This window comes from Tympanuchus pallidicinctus, unplaced genomic scaffold (genome assembly GCF_026119805.1).
Source record: "Tympanuchus pallidicinctus isolate F22 unplaced genomic scaffold, pur_lepc_1.0 scaffold15, whole genome shotgun sequence".
NCBI classification, from domain to species: Eukaryota; Metazoa; Chordata; class Aves; order Galliformes; family Phasianidae; genus Tympanuchus; species Tympanuchus pallidicinctus.
In genome coordinates, this window is record NW_026294669.1 from 8,631,502 (window position 1) to 8,653,794 (window position 22,293).

General features: G+C 42.6%; 2 protein-coding genes across 6 annotated transcripts; one reads left to right on the forward strand and one right to left on the reverse strand.

The window, feature by feature from the left end:
* Positions 1–2,524: 2,524 nt before the first annotated feature.
* Positions 2,525–11,141, reverse strand: CUNH2orf76 (chromosome unknown C2orf76 homolog). Of its 5 annotated transcripts, none has more exons than XM_052675825.1 (6): positions 11,031–11,141; positions 10,150–10,302; positions 8,413–8,463; positions 5,791–5,828; positions 5,583–5,664; positions 2,525–2,711 (listed from the first exon to the last, which is right to left on the reverse strand). In XM_052675825.1, the coding sequence occupies exons 2-6, from the start codon at positions 10,280–10,282 to the stop codon at positions 2,635–2,637; spliced, it is 381 nt and encodes a 126-aa protein (XP_052531785.1). In that variant the 5' UTR covers positions 10,283–10,302; positions 11,031–11,141; the 3' UTR covers positions 2,525–2,634. The 5 variants fall into 5 exon arrangements, with proteins under 5 accessions (XP_052531785.1, XP_052531786.1, XP_052531789.1 ...); XM_052675826.1 differs by having other exon boundaries at positions 10,968–11,065; XM_052675829.1 differs by lacking the exon at positions 11,031–11,141 and adding an exon at positions 10,786–10,931.
* A 166-nt stretch (positions 11,142–11,307) lies between these two features.
* On the forward strand, positions 11,308–14,822 carry DBI (diazepam binding inhibitor, acyl-CoA binding protein). The gene is made up of 4 exons (XM_052675830.1): positions 11,308–11,440; positions 11,536–11,653; positions 13,104–13,166; positions 14,524–14,822. Exons 1-4 carry the CDS (start codon positions 11,432–11,434, stop codon positions 14,595–14,597), a joined length of 264 nt encoding a protein of 87 aa, XP_052531790.1. The 5' UTR covers positions 11,308–11,431; the 3' UTR covers positions 14,598–14,822.
* Positions 14,823–22,293: the final 7,471 nt, after the last annotated feature.

The following is a 22,293-nucleotide window of genomic DNA, read 5'->3' on the forward strand; positions in this document are numbered from 1 at the left end:
ACACCATATCCCAACCAAAGTGTTGGAACAGAATCTATCTTTAAAAGTTCTCTGTTATTATCTATGGTTTCGTGGTGGCTTGAGGGTATTTTGGTTTTGTTTGTTTGTTTGTTTTGTAAAAAGTATTATTAAAAAAAAGTAGAAACTCACTTCAGGAAGAATCCAGATTACAAGTATGGTCATGGACAACATTACAAAAGGCTCTAATGTGCTGCTGCAGAAAGGAGCCAGCGAAGTGCCACTGCCAGGAAGAACAGAGCTCAGAGAGCACTGCTTTAACTCTTCCTTTGGAAAGAGAAACTCATCTAGAGCAACAGACACAATTCTTCGTTTGCATTAAGACATTTACAGTTTTCTTGCTGATGTTGTAGAATTGCTCCTTCACTGCAACATGCTCAGTGGCACGCTGAACTCCCTTACTGTACAAGCTGTAACTACAGAAAGGACATTGACATTTCTTTCAAACATCAGTTCTTTAAAGAGAAGGGATCACAAAACCAATCCAAATCTGTTTGAGAGGGTTGGAGACCAAATCAGAATTCCCACAACAGAAGCAAAGAGTGGCAATATTCACTCAGTGAGCCTGGACATGCTGAAAGCTATCACTGAGATGCCGTGGTAGGACAGTCCAAGACACTGCTTTCTCTGGTATGCCATCTACTTCCCACACAGCTACAGTCAATACTGTAAATCTGTCAGATCAAACCTCATTAGGGGAGCAGGGACCAGCAAGAGAAAGAGGCTTGGACTGAAAGATGATGGATGTGTTAAACGTTTTCCATAAATTCATCAGAGCATGCACATCAGCATTTAAATGTCAAGAGAACACAGTAACATAGGTGTGCTTACAAGATAAATACACTATCTCCTTTTTAATAGCAGACCTCTTTCACAGAAGAATAACACTGAAACAACACTGTTGGCTAGTGGAAATGCTAAGTCACAGCCTGAACCAGTGATTGAGCACCTGGTGGGAAGGCAGGGCCAACCCAGGGGAACTCAGATGCATGCAATGTACCTGACTGAGTGGAAGGGGCAGGTCCTGGCTCCATCCCTTCCCAGACATCATTTAAGGGTTGGCAGGGGGAAAGATAAGGACATTTTGTCTGAAGATCCTTGCCTGCTTGAGGACCTTACAGGCCTTGTGAAGGTAAGCAGCTTCTTTCTCTTATTTTCTGTTCCCCTTGCTGTCGTGTCTGAGTGCACTGTCACTTGCTGGGATCTGGGATCTTGTTGCTCTGCTGTCATGTTGCACTTTCCATTGCTTTAATGTAACTAATAGTAGCTACCTGAAAGGTCTCCAGTTTAAGCCACAGAGTTGTCAGGAAGGATGGAGAAAATGAGGTGGGAACAATGCATCAGCCCTACATCTAAAGCAAAAAGAACTTTTATTTAGAAGCTTTGGGAGTCATACATCTGTTTTCACTATCATGCCAATAAAAAATTAACAATCAAGGTTCTAGAAAACTGTAAGTTTACTTCTCTGGAGAGTCTCTAGTGGAAATGGTGCTGTCAGCTCTGACCCAGAACTGAGCGTAGATGTAAGGGCCTAAAGCAATTGCACAAGATCTCATTTGATTTAGCAGAACAAAGGCAGAGAGCCAGAATCATTTCTATTTCAGTGAAGAAAGGCTTAAAGACACAGTCCCAACTTGGCAAGCCCCTAGAAAGCAGTTTTGTAACTGTCTTTCTAAACTAGATACATGATTGTTTCTTTCTTCTTGTTCTTAATTTATTGTTCTTAATTTGGTTAATTCCAGGAAAGTCTGGAATTACCAAGAACTACCAGATAGCAACAGAGCATTTGGTGCTTGGAAAGCAGGAAAGAATCAATCCCATCTGTTGTCAGATTGGGCCTCTCCTTGCAAAAATGCAATCACTTGGGTTTTATTCTTAAAACTGAAAACTTGATCCTTGAGACTACTTGTAACAATGCCCAACTCCTATTTCTGCACAGTGAAGCCCTGGCGTAACTCTGGTTTCTACCTTGGATGAGAAGGTATTCTCATAAAGCAGTGTAGTAACAAGCAAGCTTGTCCTGGAACACAAAAGCCTCTAAACAGTTACTTTCTGTTTCAGCATGCTAAGGAGGGCTGGAAGGAAGTATAAAGAAAAGCTTTCACCAGCAGAGAGCCTGAAACACTTGCCAGTCTGCACCCTTCAAACAAAAGAACCTAAACAAAGTGAGTGGAGTAAATCTGTTACTTGAAATACAGAGTTTCTCTTGTCAAGCTCTCTGAAACAGTCACAAAAACATTCAGTTTTCATTACAAGTTACTACTGAGAGGGGTTTTTACTGTGTGGTGTATATTCTCAATATGAAGCTGAATAATACTGCAGGATCATACTGGGAATGTGTGCCATAGGTCAGAGCATTTGCACTGCCTCCGTTGTGAAAGAAAAGCAAAGGGAAAAGAAATGTGAGAGGAAGGAGGCAAAAAACCCATGCACGTCCCCCAGCCTTCCCTCTCTAAGTCTCAGCATATTGGCAGAAATTAATTTCTATAGGAAGGGAATTGCACTGTTTGCAAAGCAATCCTCAAGGATTTATTGATCTTTTAAAGAAAAAGTCATTAAGCAGGGCAAGGAAGATTTACAACAAGTATGGGAAAACAAAACAATCTCTTGGGATCTTCACCAGGCCGAAACAGGATTAGCTTTGTAGTTTCTGTAATCTTCCTCACAGAAGAATGCTAATTCGGTCTCATTTGCTAGAACAAATAAAAAATTAAAGATTTAGCACACCAGGTAATGAACCACCACAAACAACAAGCAGCTACTTGGAGCCTTAGAAGACAACTGATGACTTGTTGGTCAAAGCCAATTATAAATCACCAAACATTTCCTTCCTCCCACCACCTCATATTTTTACTGAAGAGATTCCAGTACTAAATGCACAGCTTTACTGTGTTAGAAGAACAAGAACCTGAGTACATACAAGCACATAAACAAGATTCTTCAAGATTTGTTTAATGTAGGCTACAGAATTGTCTGTTTTGCATTCAGCGAATTAAGTGATTTTATTTCTAATGTCTTCAAATGCCAGAAAAATAATGAAGTGTAACTTTCTCTTTTTTGTGCATTTGTCTTTTAGGGAAGAAAAAGAAACTATTTTCTTCCATGAAATTAGCCTGTAGGTATAATAATCTAATACTTAGAGGATCAGTAGAATATTTTACAGATCACTTTACGCTCTCCCTTATGACCCATCAAAATATGTGTCTGAAGAAGTTAATTTTTTGCCCTGCTGATGATTAATTCATGAGGCTTCAACAATATGCAAAGTGAAAGACACAAATTGGCTTCTCCAGCAATACCTTCAAATACCTCTAATTATTCACAGGGGATATGGCAGAGCTAAAGGACCCACAAAGGTTCAGAGCAGTCACAATTCTTTCAACCCAGTAGGTCAAGGACTTCCTCTTCTAAAACAGTAAGTCAGCAACATTACTAATTCAGAACAGAGACAAATCTGATGGAAAGCCTTCACAATTATTAAACATGGACTTCTTTAAGGTGCTGAGCCAATAAGTTCCACGCTCATTTTTCAAATTAAACCTGAAGTTAATGAAGACTGCTTGTCTTGTTAAAAAAAAAAAAAAGGGGGGGGGGAGGAGGGGAAAATAGCAGAAGGGGTTTTAGAATCTCAACTAGAAAACAGACAAGACTGTTAGCAATGAATCCCGAATGCTTTATTTACATACACCCTACTTCAAAAAAAAGAGCACTATGCTGACTGGATCATAGCTGTAACAATAGCCACAACCACAGAGGCTTTTACAAGGATACCTATCTAATGTCCTCAAACTTACAATTTCCTAACCTAACCCTGTTAAGTGTCAAAGATGATCAAATGCAGCTTAGAAAAAAACATCTGCCAGTCTCCAAATTTCCTAGGTTTTCTAACAGAAATTGTTTTATTCTAGAAAATCTTATCCAGACTAAATAATGGAAAAGGACATAATATGCCCATAGGAGGTTTCAAGTCTTTCTGCTGTAAGTGTACAAAATGATAATTAATGGTACTTGCTATCATGCTTCACTTTGTTGATTTCCCATCTTTCACTTCTCATGGAAGGATTGCTAGAAGACTTTACTACAAAGACCCCATGCCTAACTTGGCTAATTTTCTGGTCAACACATGCTGGAACATATCAAAATTGTAGAATACCCTGAATTGTTTCCTTCTCTTAATAAGCCACCAAACTCTTTATACATATGCACAGAGCAGTCGGCTCTTCTCTAGCCTCAATGTTCTGATACTTGTTTTGAGATCACATTGAACCTTTTCAGCACTGTAGCTACAATCTCAGTTGCAAAGATGTGTACAAATATTTAATGCCTTTTTGAATGTGGGCAGCTCTGGATACTACCAGCTCCAGTGTAACACTCAGTGCTGTCATCAGTCTCTCTTCTGAGCTGTATTGCCTTTTGCATCTTAGGTAGATGAGAATCATGCTTAAATGAAGTTTCTGCTAGCTAAACTACAAATCAATAAGGCTTGAGTGCCAATAATCCTCCTTCCTGAGGAATTATTTTTCTCCTATCTGAAAAGCTCTGGGTTAGTTTAAAAAAAGCCAAAGATGACGATGACTTTCGGGAAAGGCATACTGAGGCAGCTGTGGTACATCCCAGAGAAAAGCAATGAAGAAACCCCTTCCCCCCATGTCATCAAAAAGTAAATGGCCAAATGGCAGAAGCTCTACTTTTTGAAACCTTTCACACTAAATGAGACAAAAGAGCCAAGAAACCCATAAGGAAAAAAATATATGTAATATTTCTGGGAAGCAATCAGAGGACTTCAGGAGCAGGAAGGAGCTTTCTTTGACACCTCTGCACTTAGAGAGCAGGGAGTTATGCACCACAGCTAGGCAAAGCACAATCAAATGAGTGTGTGTCCATATCAAGGTGGAATGTGACTACATTCCCTGAAGTGCCCTGCTGCCACAAAGCCATTCAGCCACATTTATGAGAAGCCCAAAGGACATCCAGGGACCATCAATTTCATCATGACAGACATTTCTTTACATTATTACCAAATGACATGCCCTATATGCAATCCCCTGTCAAAATGTGAGAAATCAGGTCAAGCTTCAACTTCATGCTACGTTCAGCACTTTCTCTAAATGACATTACTTGAGCTTTTCCATGCAATCTGACTATCAAGAACTGTACGTTGCACACTAAAACAAATCTAATCTTGTTTCATTATTCCATATTGGTTCTACTACTTACATTACTAACCAAAACATCAGTTTAAATGTTACTGGTAAGACTAAGCAGGCATGGTACTAATAACCTATCTGCCAATCATTTAAAATTGCTCTCTGCAGAATTACAAGCATACCTTCTAAAATCACAATTTGTATTCTGAACATTTGGAGTGCAGATACCCACTGCCCTCAGTTCAATGATTTGAATGTATATTATCCTGCCTTCTTCCCAGAATAATTATCAAGTAGTGTAAAGAGCATCAGGAATACCATTTACTTTTCAGCAGGCTATCCAAACAATCAGCCAGTTATCAGTTTAATGACAACCACAATGAACAGCACCTTCAGTCAATATAAGTGTTCTCATACCTACTCCAGCTGCTTTCAGTGTGCTGTCTTCTTTCAAAATCAGTTTGTCGTCATCTTCCAAACTCACTACTAGATCACCAGTCTACAAATTAGAGAACAGGAACACAAAGATAAGAATTTACTGTCTTTGTTCCAGTCCTGTTTTACAGTGCAGAGGTCTGCCTGCATTAAAACATGCAAAAAGGAAGAAAGCAGCAGATAGCCATACCTTAGATTTGTGAGCTTGGTGAATAATCTTCATTGTATCTGAAAGAAAATACAGTGTTTTCCTAAAATAAGGCTTATTATGCAGGCAATGCTGGAAGTTATACTTAGGGAAGAAAAAAGTAACAAAGGGCTATGATTGAAAAATTCTTTATTATTAACAATTGTCTGAAATTGTCTTTATTACTAACAATTCAGTCTGAAAGAGAAAACCTTTTGGTTTCCCAATCTTGCAGCCAGTCTTACACCAGTCATTCCAGCATTAAGGCACTACAACTTAAGGATCTTCTGTCTACTGCTTGAATTACAATAACTAAGTAGCCATCCCAACTGCCAGCAAAATATACATTTGTCAAAATACCAGTTAGGGTGTTCTAACCAAACAGGTTTTACACATGCAATGGGGCAGGACAAACAGTATTAATGTGCTTGCACCTACTACAGCTCAGTGGATAAGAAGCAAGAGATGAAGGCACAGCAACCTGATCAATTCAGATCATTCCTCAAGATCTTCCTTCCCATGAAGAAAGTATCCATGGTAGAAATTGTTGAGCAAGCTCTTTCTCCATTAACGTGCACAATTTCTCTTTTCTTTCTACGCTCTCTTTGTACTTGCCTGTGATATTTTTATGCAGTGTTGAATTAAAGTGTTGCAACCAGACCAAGTAATCATGGCAAAAACATACAGTGATCATGAAACCATTCTACCACAGCAAATGCAATCCTCCAAGTTTTAAGCTTCTAGGTGTACTTTGCCACATTTCCTCTTTTACTGTTTTTGGCACAGTTGTTCTCTGATCTATTGACTATATTTTATTTACATCTTTACCACTGGCACCCAGTAAGTTATTGTGTTCTCATTTGAGTTATTAAATGCTTTCTCTAACTGTCACTGAGATGAAACTGCACTTTCTTCTCATCATAGCTGCATCCTCTCAATTGTTTTTGTTGTTTCGTGGATCCTTCATGGCAGTAAATATGAAGTGGCCTTCTGTGTCAGAAATATCACCCATACTGTTCCATATTTATGGGAGGAAAAAGTAGAGAAGCTGTCAATGAGACAAGATGGCACTCAGGCCAGCATCATCAGCAAAAAGGAGGTAATGTTGGGGTGGAAAGTTGAGAAGATGGCCTAGAATTCTTCTCAGTCTAATGATGTGTAACTTCTACTAGCACTGTTCATGCAGAAGTCTTCCTGCCCTTTCATCACCAAAATACAATAGAGATAATACAACACACAAGAGATGCCAAAAATCAAGAACCTGGAGGTATGATTCGCAGCCTATGGGGAAGGTGAGGAACTTGGGCTTAATTTTTTTTCTGTGAAAATTTCAGCATAGCTGGCACCATCCCACAGAAATAGGCCCTCTCCGACTTGCCTAACAGGTTGTGAAGTTCTGTGATGTTTTTTATCCACATTATGCACAGTCCTACGCAACACAATCAGGTGCTCAGCCACAACATTTGTTCTGGGCAAGAAAGAACAAACAGCAGGGACAGGCAGCATCAGGCATGCAACTGCAGTCCTAGATGGACTCCCTCATCTATACATAGCAAGAGATATCGGGGGGAGGAAGGGCACCTCCAAATTCAAACTATTAGGACATCAGGTATTACATTAAAAACAATAATCTTCAACTCCTTGTTACTGACAATTGCAAATCTTAATCCCTAACTTCTTCTGTTTCCATCTCACACCATCAGCTATCAGAATGACATGCTTGGCTTTTTTTTTAATAGGCCAATAGAGTCAACTGCTATTTGCATGTATTAAGTTGGTTTCTCAGTCAGTTTTTAAAATCACTGAAGAGAAAGAAGCTTGTAACTCCAGAACATGGGAGACAGGTGATCACTTGTAACAAACCTCCAAGGGAACTTACAGAATTGTTGAACTGAGGAGAAGGTATGTGACTGACATCTGAGTTACCACGCTCCAAGATTTGAGATAATTTAGTTTATTTTGAAAGTATGTTCCATCCCAAATTGATGATAGTACACAATCATGCAAAACTTCATACAAAGAAACACAAACACTGTTTCACATTAGAAGATAGACTGAGCCTAAATTTGATACCAGGCTATTTCACTCTGTCAGCTGTTATTTAAGAGCTTTCTTATCTACTTTGAGTGATGTTCCCCTGCTCCTCTCATATTTTGTAAATTATTTACGAATATGAGTTTTATGCATTTTCCTTCTACTGCCATAAGCTCCTGCTTCATGATCCTTTTTGATCTCACAATTAGTAAAAACATACCCAAATACATATGCACAAATGGAACTACAATTTCAAAGTGTTTGAGGTCACAAGCTGTTCTGTAAAGTAAAAACAGAGCTGAAAGGTGCTTATAAAAGTAATAAAAATATTAATATCAAAAAATGTTGCTACCTATTAGCAAAGAACATATAGCATGCAGCCTAATTCAAAGATAAATACAGAAGCTCAAAACAATGGTCAGGTTCTTCAGGTCCTGGAGGTATAATCATCCCAATTGCAAGAGCTGCAAATATAGGCAGGCACTGAAACCAGTATGATTATGCTAAAATAGCCATCTCCTAAACTGTCTAAATTGGTATAAAAGATTACAGCTGCATTTTGCTAGAGATAAGTTAAGAAAAAATACCCACCGTATTTGTAAGCTTTAAAAGGAGGAGGAAGACCTGTTCTTGAAGGCACATCTGTTAAAGAAAATCACAAAGAATGAAGTTATCTTTCTATATTTCTAGTAATGCATGTGAGTGCATTGCATACACCCTGGACATCAAAATAAATCCTCGGCACAGGAGAGTCGTTAGAGTATTAAATACTGAAATATAGCCTTTGGCTCAGATTCTGCAGTTAGTCCGTATTGGCTTAACTTCACTCGAGCATGAAGTCCCTCTGAACTGAATGATCCATGCAGACAGCAATTCAGTGCAATTAGGTTGTGATCACAGGAGTCTGATCCTTCAGAAATCTCCCAGAAACATCCTGTTAATGGTTCGCATGGTTCAAAGTTCAGCATCTCTCACTATCTTACACTCCAACATCCTAACAACTATCATTACTAACTGAATTGTTCAGGAAACACAGCTCTGCTAACCAGTCACAGCAAGGAAGCCAAACAGTAGAAAATAACTCTTTAGATACATACTATACACAGCCTCCCTGGTGCCAGTGTCCCCAGTGACATCTAGGTATTTACCTAGGCCTTGTGAGGCCCAGCTGCTATCAGTTACTTGGCAACAATGCGGCTGAAAGCAAAAATCCAGTTTAGAAACTTATCTCAAACTCCTCCTTCAAAACAGATTACAGAAAAGGAAGGAAACATGGATTTTGGACCAGGAACAGTAATACCCATCTGTGAAACACAGCTGGCACCAGTTTTGTCTCAACAATGAATTACAATACCGCACACATCAAAAGCAAGAAGTTTTTGTGTGTGTGTGTGTGTTTTAATTTTCTTTTTCATAACTGCAGCTGTACCATATGCTCTGAAAGTGCTTGTCGTTCTCTAAAAGCATCCTAAGATCTAGCCATGCCAATCACTGTCTACTAGAAAGGAAGTTGCTGAAAACACAGTACAGCTGTGACGCTCAGGGCAATATCCCAGAAGTTGCTCAAATGCAATCAGTTGCAACAGTTCCAGACTTGTTTAAGCTGACATCATGCAAAATAAATAAATGAATCAAAGCCTGTTGATCTCCACACTTTGAATGTCTCCATTTAGATGTGAAGAAATATACCTGCAAGATTAGTTAACACCCTAACTAATGAGTTGTTACATGGGCTGGTCTGCATCTATTACCCTTTAGATACACTGTCACTTTCAGACAGGTTCTGGAAACATAATGTCCATAGAGGAGTAAATCTGTACCACAAAGCTCAAGACGAGGACAGAAACTCAGAAGCGAGCAGGCAGATCTCACAGTGTCAAAAACAATTTTTCACAATCCCCTCTCCTTTCACAAATAGCAAACAGATTTTCATTCCCACATTCCACACAGTGGTGCAACTCCTACGGATCAAAAGCTCCTTAAAATCTATTTATTTCCCCCAGTTAATTTCTGAATAGCTGCCTGACAGCACCGCCCAAGGAGCCCGAGGCATGGAGCCAAGTGTAGCAATGCCCTTGTCTGGCAGTCAAAAAGCATGGAGCACTTGGAGGATTTAGGCAGACATAGCAGTACACTCAAATGCAGGCATGGCATAGTGGAAGCTCTCATTAGGGGCAGACCTCTCATCCAAGGGAAGAGAGCACAGGGGACAAAATACAAATCTGGCATCTCTTCCAAAGCCACAGAATTCCCACATTTTTTTCCACTTTGCTTTCTAGTGTAGGGTTGACAACAAAAAGGACAAGCAAATAAATAACAATCCCTTACCCTTCTGCACAAAAGCAATGAACTGCTTCACTGTCTGATCCAAGTTAACTCCATGATAAACCACAGGCCTGAAATTCCGGTGCTCAAAGGAGCGAACAAGGCGAACCGTGATGGTTGAGCTTTCTGCTGACATGAGAATTAATTTTAAATAACCTGGAAAACATCAAAGAGAGGAACTATTGACTTTCCTCTGTGCATGGGCACAGCTGGAAAACAAGGTGCAGGTAAGCCTCAGTGATAGACTCACACACATGAGGAGACATTTCATAGCAGCGTGCCTCTCAGGGCTTTGTTTTTAGTAGTTCTACAGAAGCAGCAATGGAATCTCAAGCAGTTACCCAGGGTTTTATTGGCCCTGCACGTGAAGCAGAGCATGTGTGCACTGTGTACTGCGGCACCCGACTCCGCTAAGCAGACAAGAATGTTATGGATAAATGCAAGTGATCAATTTGTGGTTTGGGTGATTTTACCTGCCGTACCCTTGTGCTCTAAAAGAACGTACTGGTGTGATCAAAAGCAAACCTTTTTAAATGTATTTATATTGTACAGAGCTTAATATCCCAAAAAGATCCCTGGGCTGTTACACGATGCTCCTTCTCACCTCCTTTCAGGGACTGAACACTCCCCTCCACTTACACGCAAATAATTCTCCTGGGATACTACAGCAGTATTAATGGGGTTAATTCGTAATGACATGAATGGACAACGGCTCCACGTGCTTCACACTCCTTTGATAGAGAGCAGAATTTTCAACTGCTCTGTTTTACCAGCCCAAGCCCCTCTTTAAACAAGCCCACCCCCAGCCTCCCCTCACGCACCCAGGGACAAATGGCGACTGCCCCACACCCCGGAAGAGGAGCGTGAGCAGCTCCCAACCTTACCGCAAGGCCGCAGCCGTTACTTCCGGGTTTCGCCCTCCGCCCCGCCCCCTTGCGCAGTCTCACCAATCACATCTGACGGGTGATACGGATCCTGAACAAACCGAGCCGCGGGATTGGCTGCAATGCGCCCCGTCCCCGCCCCTCAATCCTGGCCGCCTCGTTGTCGGGCAATGTCCAAGCCCCGTGCCGAGGTGGGCAGACTCCCCAAAGCTCTCCCATGCGGCGCTGCTTTTCCATTGGTCCTTTCCCCGAATTTTCCCCTCCCCCCGCGAGCGCCGATTGGCGCGTTGTTAGCCGCGGCGCCGGGATTGGCCAGCGGGCTCGGTGGCGAGGGCTGAGGCGGCAGAGCGGCCAGGGCGGTGCGGCAGAGTTGCGGAGCGCGGCGTTAGGGGTTCGTCGCCATGTCTGAGGTAGGGGCGGCGGCGGGGCCGCGGCCGCGGGGTGGGCGTCCCTTTCTTCCTTCTCGGTGCTGACCCACGTCCTGCTATGGGGCCTTTTCCCCCAGGCCGCGTTCCAGAAGGCAGCTGAGGAGGTGAAGCAGCTCAAGTCGCAGCCTACGGACCAGGAGATGCTCGACGTGTACAGCCATTACAAGCAGGCCACGGTGGGCGACGTGAACACAGGTACGTGCTGCGGGATTGCTGGGCACCTCCGTCAGTGGGGGGCTGCTGAGGGCAGGGATGCTGCTCAGTGTGAGCACGTTTGGTCAGGTGTGGGCAGCATTAGGAAGAGTGATAAACTAGAGCGCTAAAAGTAGTACTGGAAAACTAAAACAGGAAAATAACCCGGGATGTGTACAGGAGAAGGAATACTTAGAAAAGCTGCAGTCAAATATCGAGCTGCAATCAAATATCATGGAAGAACTGCAGCAGAAATACTTCTGCAGAAGCGCTGTGCCAAATCCCTGCTGCTGCTTGTGATGCCACTAAAGCTCAGACTGTGACCAGCATTTAGAATGAACCCTGTCTTTAGTGACCTTGTGTAGCACTTGAGAAACCAGAGCTAGGAAGAAAAGGGGTGTTTCAATGGGGCTCTGGCCTCCTGAACTGGTTGTTTCCGAAGGTTTCTGAGTGCTGACTGAATCCAGAGCAGGCAGGGAAATGTACTGGAAATGATAAGTGTGGGTGTATGTAGTTGTTTATTCCCCCTATGACAGACAGCACTGGGAGGTGAAAGAACTGAGCTTGATTTCAAGATGTAAGCCTTTTGGCATGGTTGGAGCTCAGTGTTTTAGTTTACCAAAGTGAAGTGGTGCTGTAGAGCTGTTAATGTACCAACATGTCTGTAAGTGGTTGCATTGCAGTGAAGCAATAAGCAATAGCTGAGTTGTCTGGGAAAGCAATCTAAGAGTAAGCTGATAGGTTTTTGTGCTGGAGAGAAGTACAGCTGCCAGCTATTTCTGTGCACAGCACAAAAGGACCTCTGTGGCTAATGGTTAGGCTACTTACCAGTGCTGTTTAATTGGTAATCTCAGGAACTGTATTTATTGAGACAGAGGAAGTGAAAACAGAATAGATGTCAAATGAAGACTGATCATATACACATCCACACCTAACCCTGTTCTCTGTTTGGCTACAGTGTGGCTTGTAATGAGATGAGTTAGAATTCAGTGCCTATACTCATAGGATGACAGAACAAAGGAAGTACTTCGTCAGAAACATACCATTAACTTGATGATAAGATGTTCTAAGCTTTATATTACTGGCTTTTGATTTCTTGTCTTTGGGCATTTCATGACCTAAGGACATTTCTGCTTCACTTTAGAGCTGATGTTCTTTAATCAGCTTGTTTTTATGCTGCAGTATTCTTTTCAAAAAGTGCAGTGAGAGACCAAATGGCACCATTTGATGCTCTTCTGTTCAGATGCTGCTGTCTTAAAGGAATTTGACAGGGAGCTTTTCTACTGCTACCAGTAGCATGTGAGCTTCTGACTGCAGGTTAGAAAGGGGTAGCTGCTAAGGTGAACCAGAGTATTTTATCATGGTTAAGAACTAAATAGGCTTCAGGAAAAGAGTCAGAATTATCTACAGCCAGGCCACGCAAACTAACTGTGCTGCTTATCCTTTCTCCTAGATCGCCCTGGTATGCTTGACTTCAAAGGCAAAGCAAAGTGGGATGCCTGGAATGCATTGAAAGGTAAGTGTCTACTTAAAAATTAAAAGTGAATAAATAAAACTAAGGGAAACTACTCAGAGAACCACATGTGGTTCAGCAAGAAATCAAATGGTGTTGCCTTGTAAGAGCTTTAGGAGTATAAAATCATAATTCTTACTCTCTGCAAGGGAGAAATAGTTCTGAAAAATGTAGGCTGTCTATCAGAAGAAGATTTAAGTTGCCCAGCTGGATGAAAATGTTACACAAAGGCAAACTGTAGCAGCAGCAGAAACTTAAATCTCCTTTCTGAGTCCCAGCCTAGCAGTACCTCAGAGTGATCTGCTCCTCCAGTTCCTTCCAGTTGTTCTTTTTCTTCTAGAGTTTTTCTAATCAGAATATCTGGGATATTTGCTGAGGAGCATAACAAGAAGTCTAAGCTATGAAAATGTGGTTTTTCTAGTGTTTCAACCAAGCCAGCATACATCTAAATGCAGTCTGAGTTGTTTGAATAGCTTTCCTACAGTAAATGGGAACTGAGTTAATAGAGTTAAGGCACTGTCTAGTTGTTGTCCATACAAATATAGCTTTGCTGTAAAACCGTTGAGCAATTTTGTTCAAAACTTTGATACTGGATTCATAGCCAAGTGACCCTATTAAGCTTCTCTGCTATGCTGTGAAGTAGAATAGCAGGGAGCTGTGACTTGCATATAAATACTATCCTAATGCTGAAGGCTGTTTTAATTCCTAACTCAGAACTGAGTGACTCTACGCTTGTGGCAGGTACTTTAACAAAGGCTCATGGATCTTTTATGTAATGTAATTGTACAGGTGCAGGCTGAGATACTGAAAAAGATGCCTGCTAAGGGAGTTATTCTATTGCTGATCATGTTTCTTTTGTCCAGCTACAGTAGGGAAATGTTTTATTGAATGTGGAGAACTTGGCAGTGATTCTAGCTGAGAGAAAGGCAAAACAGATGCACTGCAGTAAGTAACATGTCAGAAAGTTGTTCCTTTAATAGTGACTTGAGAATGCACATGTAAATCAGCAACATCCATATAGAAGGGAGTCAAAACTGAAAAATGTTCAAAGATCTATTTCTGAATAGTCAACAGAACAGTGCATAAGGGAGCATTAAAATTGTCTGATCAGGCAAATAAACAGTGATGAATATAGCATGGATGTATTTGTAGATGAGCAGGCTCATGAATCTTGCAGGGTAGAGGAACAGGAAGAACAGCTGTTGTGAATCAAACTCTGAGCTGATGAAGTTGAGACACTGTTGTCACCAGGCTTCAGTTGTCTCTGCATTTGTGTGTCCCTGCTCAAAGAAAAGCTGCCTCGGGGCATTCTGTTGAGCCACTGTATGTATTCTGACTGCTTCCTCTGTTTGTCTTTCAGGAATGTCCAAAGAAGATGCAATGAAAGCTTATGTAGCAAAAGTGGAAGAGCTAAAGGGCAAATATGGTATCTGAGGACTGGATAGAGCATCTGTTTGCACATCTGAAACATGCCTTATTTCTAATACTGTGGAAAACTGATTTATGATGCTGATGGTTTTAAATATGAAGTATACTGTAGCCTGTTCTTGTGATGATTGTAGTTCAGGGGGAGGTCACATACCTGTGTAATGTACTGACACCATTTGAATTTTGAGAACAAAACAATCTGGAACTCATTAAAGTGCATTTGATACTTTAGCTGTTGTGATGGTCGTCCCCGAGGAATTATTCTGAGCTCATTCACGAGTGGCTGTGTCACAGCTTTTAAACGCTAAGGTTAAAGGGGTGGTTAGCGCTCACCTCTCCAGTCGTGCCGCCAGGGGGCCTTAGTAGTCTGTTTCACTTGTATCCAAACCAAACCGGTGATGTCAGGTGCTGCTTTGGGAATTTCTTGTGGATAAATTGGAACTGACAAAAGCTGGAGCACAGAGATTATCACTGAGGCTGTGTCTGATGCTTTGTATGCTTAGAACACGGTGCTTGGTCGTTGTTGCCTGAGGTGTTCAGATTGATTCAACAACTGCCAAATGATCTTCCATACAGTGCTTCTTGGAGATGTTATCCCTGAACAGCAGTGTTAGATATGGCAGATTCTCAGGATCTGAACACAAAGCGTCCTCTGTGAAAGAAAGAGTTCTGCAGACAGATGAGCTGTTGATGCCCCCTATGCCTTACCACTGTAGATACAGAGCTTTGGTGTTGCCATGTACTGCAGCTACAGTGAGAGGTGAATCACTGGTTTAACACTTACATGGGTCTTCATGAAAAACTTGAAAGTCAGCAGAAGTTTACAAAGTCCACAGTTGTAACAATCTGAAATAGCTCCTTAGCTAGTCTGCCTGCATAGCATGACCTGGTGCAGTTGCAGCTGCCAGAAAGGGTGCTTAAAATGTGACACTGAACCAGCTTAGCATAGGGCGTGTAAGAATGAAGTCTCCACCTTGTACAGGAATAAGGCATACTAATTGCTGCTGTCCTGAATAACATCAGAATGGATGAAGATTTGAAATAATAGCACCTTCTGGAAAGCGACTGGGTTTGTTCTCTGTTCTCCTGAGGATCACTCACTTGAATTCCTGTTGTTGGTTTGCTTTTTTTTTTTCCCCTCAGTAAGTGGTATAAACATTTTGGAGGTTTCAACTTCCTCTTGCAGCTACTTGACATAAGTGAAATATTCACCTTGCAAAACATAGGTAAAAGCAGACATTCAGCAGAAGGGATTCTTAGCTCCTTGCCAGCCCTGAATTTCACAGCAGGCTCTGTTTTGCAGCTGTATTTTGTCACGCTGGCTAGCAGTGGAAGATTCTGCCAGCTTGTAGCAGAATGCAACTCTCAATGGCAAATGCTTCCACTTCTGCTCATTTGCTGGCAGCTTATGTACTTGAACATGCTTTGCCAACATGATTTCTATCAAAACTAGGATTGATTTTTCAGAGTTTTGAGGACAGTAACATCAGTGGTCTTCATATCTAGTCTGCCCATTGATAATCAGCTGTACAACTCAGAAGCTGCAGAGTATGAGTTGTTATAGAAGCAAGAGCTCTGCAGTAAGAGGTGGAAGGTACTGATGACTGTAAGCAGTGTTGGGATGAGAAGCAGCACACAAATATTGATTGCATGGCCTTTAACTGGAGAAATCATTACTGAAGCGCTGAGTGCTGTTTGTGAGCTGACCTCCTGCAGGCGCTCTCTCTCCAGGAATGCTGCATTGTTTATGGATGCTACAGCTTGAAAAAGGCAGTGAACTCAATCGAGGTGCTGGTGGTCTGGCAGCAGGGTGAATGTCTTGTAAACATGTGGGCTGTGTGGCTATTCTGAATATATTGCTGACTTATAGGCTGCACAGTGTGTGCTGGCTGGGGGGGAGTGAGATACAATGCCTTGGCAGTAGGAATGCCACAACAGGAATGGTCTCAGGACATCTGAAGGCAAATTTGAAGGTAGAGGTAATTGCTTTTATTAAACTAAAACAGTGGTAAAAATAGACAACTGTAAAGGAATACAGCCCTTGATATTGAAACAGAAGCAGCAGCAAGTCTCAAACCAAAATATAACTTCAGAATCACTGCTCTGCCTGAAATAAGACATGCTTGGAGGAGCAGATGTTTCTGGGCAGTGCTGCAAAACAGGAGGTTGTTCTGACACCCATTCAGGGAGTTGCTGCTATTTCATCTGTGTTAGATGAAAGAAAGGACAGCAACACCCCAATCCTTGCTGTGTTTGTGGAAGGAAAAGACATGCTCTGGAACAAGCCTAACACGCCACAGGTCAGAGGCCAGCTGGCATACATGCTCTCAGATCTGCTTTGCTGAGTTTGCAGTGCGTGCAGAACGGAATCTGGACTTTGGATAAGGCAATAATAAATGCTAACTTGCATGTGTGATAAGACTTCTGTCTATTGCACTTCTACTGTTAGTTCTTGCATAGACTGGTACCCAGTGCAATTAAAGAAGCTATAGGGGGGTGTTTGTTTTCCACACTGTTTTTTTTCTCATGGGTTTTGCTTGCTCTTACCAAAAACTTGAAGGTGCAATCCTCCTTCTGTAGCTCTAACAAATCCTTATCATTATGCTGCTTTAGGTTCACAACAAATTGTTCCATACCAAGAAGCTGTTTCCTATTTGATTAAAAGGCAGTCTGAGGGGAACTGCAGAACGTGACCATCTTTCTATCAAAATTCTCCAGTCCTAATCTGGAGTGACCATGTTTCCTAATACCACTGTTTTAACCTTTCAACTTATTTCACCCCGATGATAGTGCTTGCTAAGAATAAGTGACAATTGTGTTTGCTGTTTAAAATACAGGCATCTATCTACAGAGTGCCCAGGGCTGGCAATACTGGGCAATGCCAGTTTGAAGTGAGTGAGCATCTGAGCTGTGCAGTGCATGCTGATGGGATTGATTATTAATGGAAGGCTTGGATATGTTTCTGAATGCCACAGCTAATTCCAGAAGTTACTCTGTCTTGCAAGTTGTCAGTGCTGTGAACTAAGACGAGTTGATATCACATAGACACAGCATGTTTGAAAGAGTCCAGTAATAAACTAGGAAGGGTAGAAGTTGATAGAACAGAAATACAGCAAAAGAAGACTGATTTTTTTTTTTTCCCCTCTCATTCACAAGTATAAGCACCTTTAAACTCAGATAAGTGCTCTATAGATTAACTAGTATTCAGCTGTTGACTTGAGCAAATAATGTCTCTCCACCCTAGGTGTGAGTCTGTCTCCTTTACAAAATGAGCTTATATTTCCACTGGAAGGGGCATATCTGTCAAAATTGAAACACAACATGGGTGGTTTTCTAGAATAGTAACATAGAGCTTTTGTGTGAAGCGTCACTGCAGTAGTATTTTAGCTTTCATTTCCTTTTCTGTCTGTGGCTTCAGGATGTTTGTTTGTTCCCAGTGCTTGTACATTTATTTGTCAAGGTCTGGCCCTCTTGCCACTCGGTAGAACTGATTCATCTCCTAACAACCATGTTGCCATCCAGTTTTAGAGCAATCCTTTGCTCTATCAAGAGTACATGACAGTGTACAGAGGGGTTTTGAAAACTTCGGTGTGTCCTGCCTCTGTTTGCAAACCTTCCAATATGTGAGACTGTTCACAAAAATGGATAAGCTGTTGAAAAGTATAATGTGGTCAATAAGCAAGGGCCTGAGGAGAAGACACCTTGCAGTTCTGGTACCTCTAGTCCAATTACTCGAGCTCAGTACGTCTATGAAAGCAGTGATATGAAAAACAGCCTGAACACAGAATCGGTGGCTCAGCAGCTCCCTTCTGCAATAGTCCTTGTGTTAGCAAAGATTATTGTAGCTCCAACTACTGCCACTGCAGTGAGAAGTTCCTTATTGTCATGAAGCCCAAAGTCCTGACAAATTGGGATGTTGTATAATCTCTGCCCATTGGATTCTAAGTCACACATTTTTTCTGTTTGCAAGTCTGGATTGCCTCGGGCAGGTAATTCCACACCCTGGCAAGCATCAAAATGACACTGCTTAGCTGCCATAGCCAGAGACACCTTGCTCATCTCCACCCAAGAGTGCAAGACATGGTGTTCCCCACATAGCAGTGCTGGGAGGAGAAGGCACGCTGCTTTTCTGAATTGAGCTCTGAATCAGAAACGTATGCCCACTACTTCAGTGTACTTGGTATTCATAACTTAGACTATGTAGCTGCAGTGAATTTGCAATGTGTCCTGAGCCAGCGAGTTCTTGGTGGTCACCAGAAAGAGCTGAGCCTTGATGTTGAGTCTCTGTAGTGCAATGCTGCAGTAGGTCCAATAACCAATGAAAACGAGAAAAACATTTTTGTTCCAGAATACAAAATGTACTCCTTTAAGTCTGTCCTTCTCTTTAAAGTTTCTCCTCTCACTTTTAGCTAGATTTAGTCTGGGAGGGATCTGGGAGTCACTGTGATGGGCAGCACATTTACAACGTTTTTCTGCAAGTTACGAGAACCTCAACAGCTGCTGCATCATTTGGATGAACGATCCCAAAGCTCTGCAGCGGGATATCGGCGATGCGTGATGCCCCCGGCCGGCTGTGTGCAGTAAGGACGTTGGCAGCAGGGAGGCGTGCAGCCAAGAGGCAAAGCGAAACCATCTGGCCCAGGAGCCATCTCCTCTTTACACGCTTCACTACGTCCCTGTGCGTGTGAGGGCTGCCCTGTCAGCTGCAGGGATTTGCAGCCATGTGAGGAAAACCGTGAGCTGAAGCATTTGTGACAAGGGGTTGGTGTGAGCTGTAGGGCCCTGGTACAGCCCCAAACCCCCTTCTGTTACATCCATCACCTGGGGCACATTTTGCTGAGTATAACTGCTGAGTTCTCTGAAGCTGCCAGACTCGAGAACTTCCTGCCAGCAACTAGCTGACTTGTTACCCCATTCCAGAAGCTGGTTTTGGGTAGAACCCAGCCTGAGCTGGACACAGCTTCTTGAGCTTGTATTTTCTATCTACTGGAAGGAAAAAAAGAAAAAAAAAAAACAAACCAAAAACACAATGAGGCAAGACAACTTCTTCCTCCTCATTAAACTCCCTATGTTCACATTTTTGGGCAGATGTGAAGGAAATCATCTTGTCCTTCATACAGCCCTTTGGCATCTCCCAAAGGGTCAGCCCACAAAGTGCCAAGGATCAATTTGTCTCCAAGATCAGCTCGATTTCTGGCTGGGAGCTCACCTTGAGATAGCCATCTGATAGAAACAAAGATAGAAATTCCCAGCCAGGTCAGTTGCCACCTCAAGAGTTATAAAGACATAATTGGAAAGAATTTTTCTTCTTAACAGACAAATGAAATCTTACAAGTAATTTTGAGCTTCAGTGTTTGTTCTTTTTTCTTCTGCAGGAGAAAAGCTGGAGAAGGCTCTTCGATGTTGAAGTTATTAAGCTAACGGAGCCAGATGAAGCTATTCCCATGTTTTACAGTGAGCTCTGGTAATTTCCATTATTTATGAACACGTTTCCCTGAAAATTTTCTCTCCAGGGAGAGGATGTGAAATACCCACTCGAACAATGGAGAAATGGGACTTTATAAACAGAATAATGAAACTGGCACTGTCCCAAGCCCAAGTGAATTAACACAGCTGCAACAAAAATACACTGGAAGAGTTTTAAAGGTCGTTTGCCATACTGTTGTGATGCAGTTAACATCTCTGCAGACAAAAATATCAATTTCTTATTTTTTCCTTTTTAGGCATAGATCTCTTGTTATTGTAAAGCACTTTTCATATACAGCTTTCCAAAATAATCGTCCTGAGACACTTTCCCACAATCTGTCTTTTGAGCAGCCCTGAAGTTTTATCTGGAAAAGGCAGAAAGTAGAATTGGTTCCCTTTGTTCCAAGGGGGAAATTTGTTCTGTGTGAGAAAGATGTGCGGTTCCGGCAGGTTTATAAATCCCACATCTCTACCAGCAGGAATCTCCGGCCCAGCAACAAGGAGAGACACTGCTGGTAACTAATTAACACACCACTATTATCTGCATCCTCCTTTGGCAACTTCTGCAAAGAGTGAATCTGAAAGGACGAATTACATCCCAGTGTTAATTGCATTGCAATTTCTGGTTTGCAGTTTGTATTTGGGGGAAACCAAATTAAAGGCAGGACTTGAAACTGACTTTGGGTTTGCACAAATGCCACCTCCAGCCTGTCCTTTTCCCTGCTGAACCAGCACGGCACGTAACTTTGTGTCTGCTCAGGAACCCAAGCGTGCAATGGAGCATTTTGGTTTCCAAAATAGTCACCGTAAGTTCCTCCTTCTGCAGAGCTGATGCACATGTTTACTCACGTGCGCCTTCCCGCTGCTGCTCCCTGACGTGCCCTTGCTCAGCAGGAAGCGCCTCTCATCACAGAATAGATGGCTGAAGCCATTAGGAAAACACAAGTGTTAAAGTTAGATCTACACTTAATTATTTTGTTAAGTCCAAGTGCTTTGCAGAACCTATGGTACAGAAGCATCAGGCCTATGAGGTTTTTGCCACTGAGTGTGGATGCATTCTGTCTGGCTGCACCCTCATGTGCAAGCAGGGTTTGTCCATTTTGTGCAGCAAAGCATGCAATGTCCTGAGTCAGAGGGGCCCATAAGGGTCACTGAGTCCAACTTCAGGCTCCAGAATGGACCACCCAAAATTCAGGCCCTATGAAACAGCACAGCCTATGTGAGATTCCAACCCATAGTAAGTGTTGTTAAATCTAGAACTCTAAAGCTGGAAATACAACAGCAACTGTACCAGCAAGTGTAGTCAGTGCAGCTGTGGAAATACTGTTCAACTTGTATAACAAATAGCACGCTCATGGTGAACATGAAATGAAAGGGACATAGCAAGCATCAGCTTCGCTTGGAAACAAGTTCAGGAAGCAAAAACTGGCACAGAGCGCAAGGCCACATAGGAAGCTTTAACAGCAGACCCTGCACAAATCCACCACGTGTTGCAGAAGAGGAAAATCCCAAAGCAGATTTTGATAAAAATATAATGCAATTATGTACATGGCTTGGAAGAGAAACAAGTAAGTAAAAGCTTTTGTAGGACAAGAGGAAGAATAGGGTCAGAATTATCATTAAAATGTGAACTGCAAAACCCAACATAAACATGTTTTTCAGAATGCCTTTCTCTAGAAGAAAAAATACTAGAAATAATGCTCCAGGAAACAGCCCAAGCCAAATCCCAGCAGCGAGAGATACCTATTGCCTGTGTCCAACTGCCATCAGTCCGCATGCAGACCATCAGCACAGGACGGCTGGCTTGCCCCGGCGAGGACCTGGAGCAGGGCTGCGGGCAGAGACACTCTTACACCCATGGAGCGGGCACAGCTGGTGCTACTGCTGCAGAAAGGGATCGGTAATTCAGAAGATAACAAACCACGCGTAAGAAAAAGAACCGGGGCATAAAACTTTACGAGCAGAGCCTTTTTGCTGACAGTACAGGTGGAGACAGGTAACGAGAAGAGCACCGGGATCCGATAAGAGTGAGCACAGCCCCAGGTTGCGCGTGGAGAGGCTCTCCGAGCGGGGACGCGGGGCACAGCCCGGATCCGAGGTCCCGGAGAGCTGAGCTGAGCTCCGCCCGCCGCTGCCTCGCTGACTCAGCCGCGGGAGGGCCCGGAGGGCGCCCCGGCCCCGCGGGCGTGGCGGAGCGGGCGGGCAGCCCACCGCCCCCGGGGCCATAAAGAGCCGC

Bases quoted from the DNA above. Each gene is read 5' to 3' on its own strand.
- CUNH2orf76 (XM_052675824.1), bottom strand. The intron at 5,829-8,412 runs GTGGGTATTTTT...ATTTTCTTTCAG, and splicing joins TTTTAAAGCTTACAAATACG to ATACAATGAAGATTATTCAC. The intron at 5,665-5,790 runs GTATGGCTATCT...TCTAATTTGTAG, and splicing joins ACCAAGCTCACAAATCTAAG to ACTGGTGATCTAGTAGTGAG.
- DBI (XM_052675830.1), top strand. The intron at 11,654-13,103 runs GTACGTGCTGCG...CCTTTCTCCTAG, and splicing joins GGTGGGCGACGTGAACACAG to ATCGCCCTGGTATGCTTGAC. The intron at 13,167-14,523 runs GTAAGTGTCTAC...TTTGTCTTTCAG, and splicing joins TGCCTGGAATGCATTGAAAG to GAATGTCCAAAGAAGATGCA.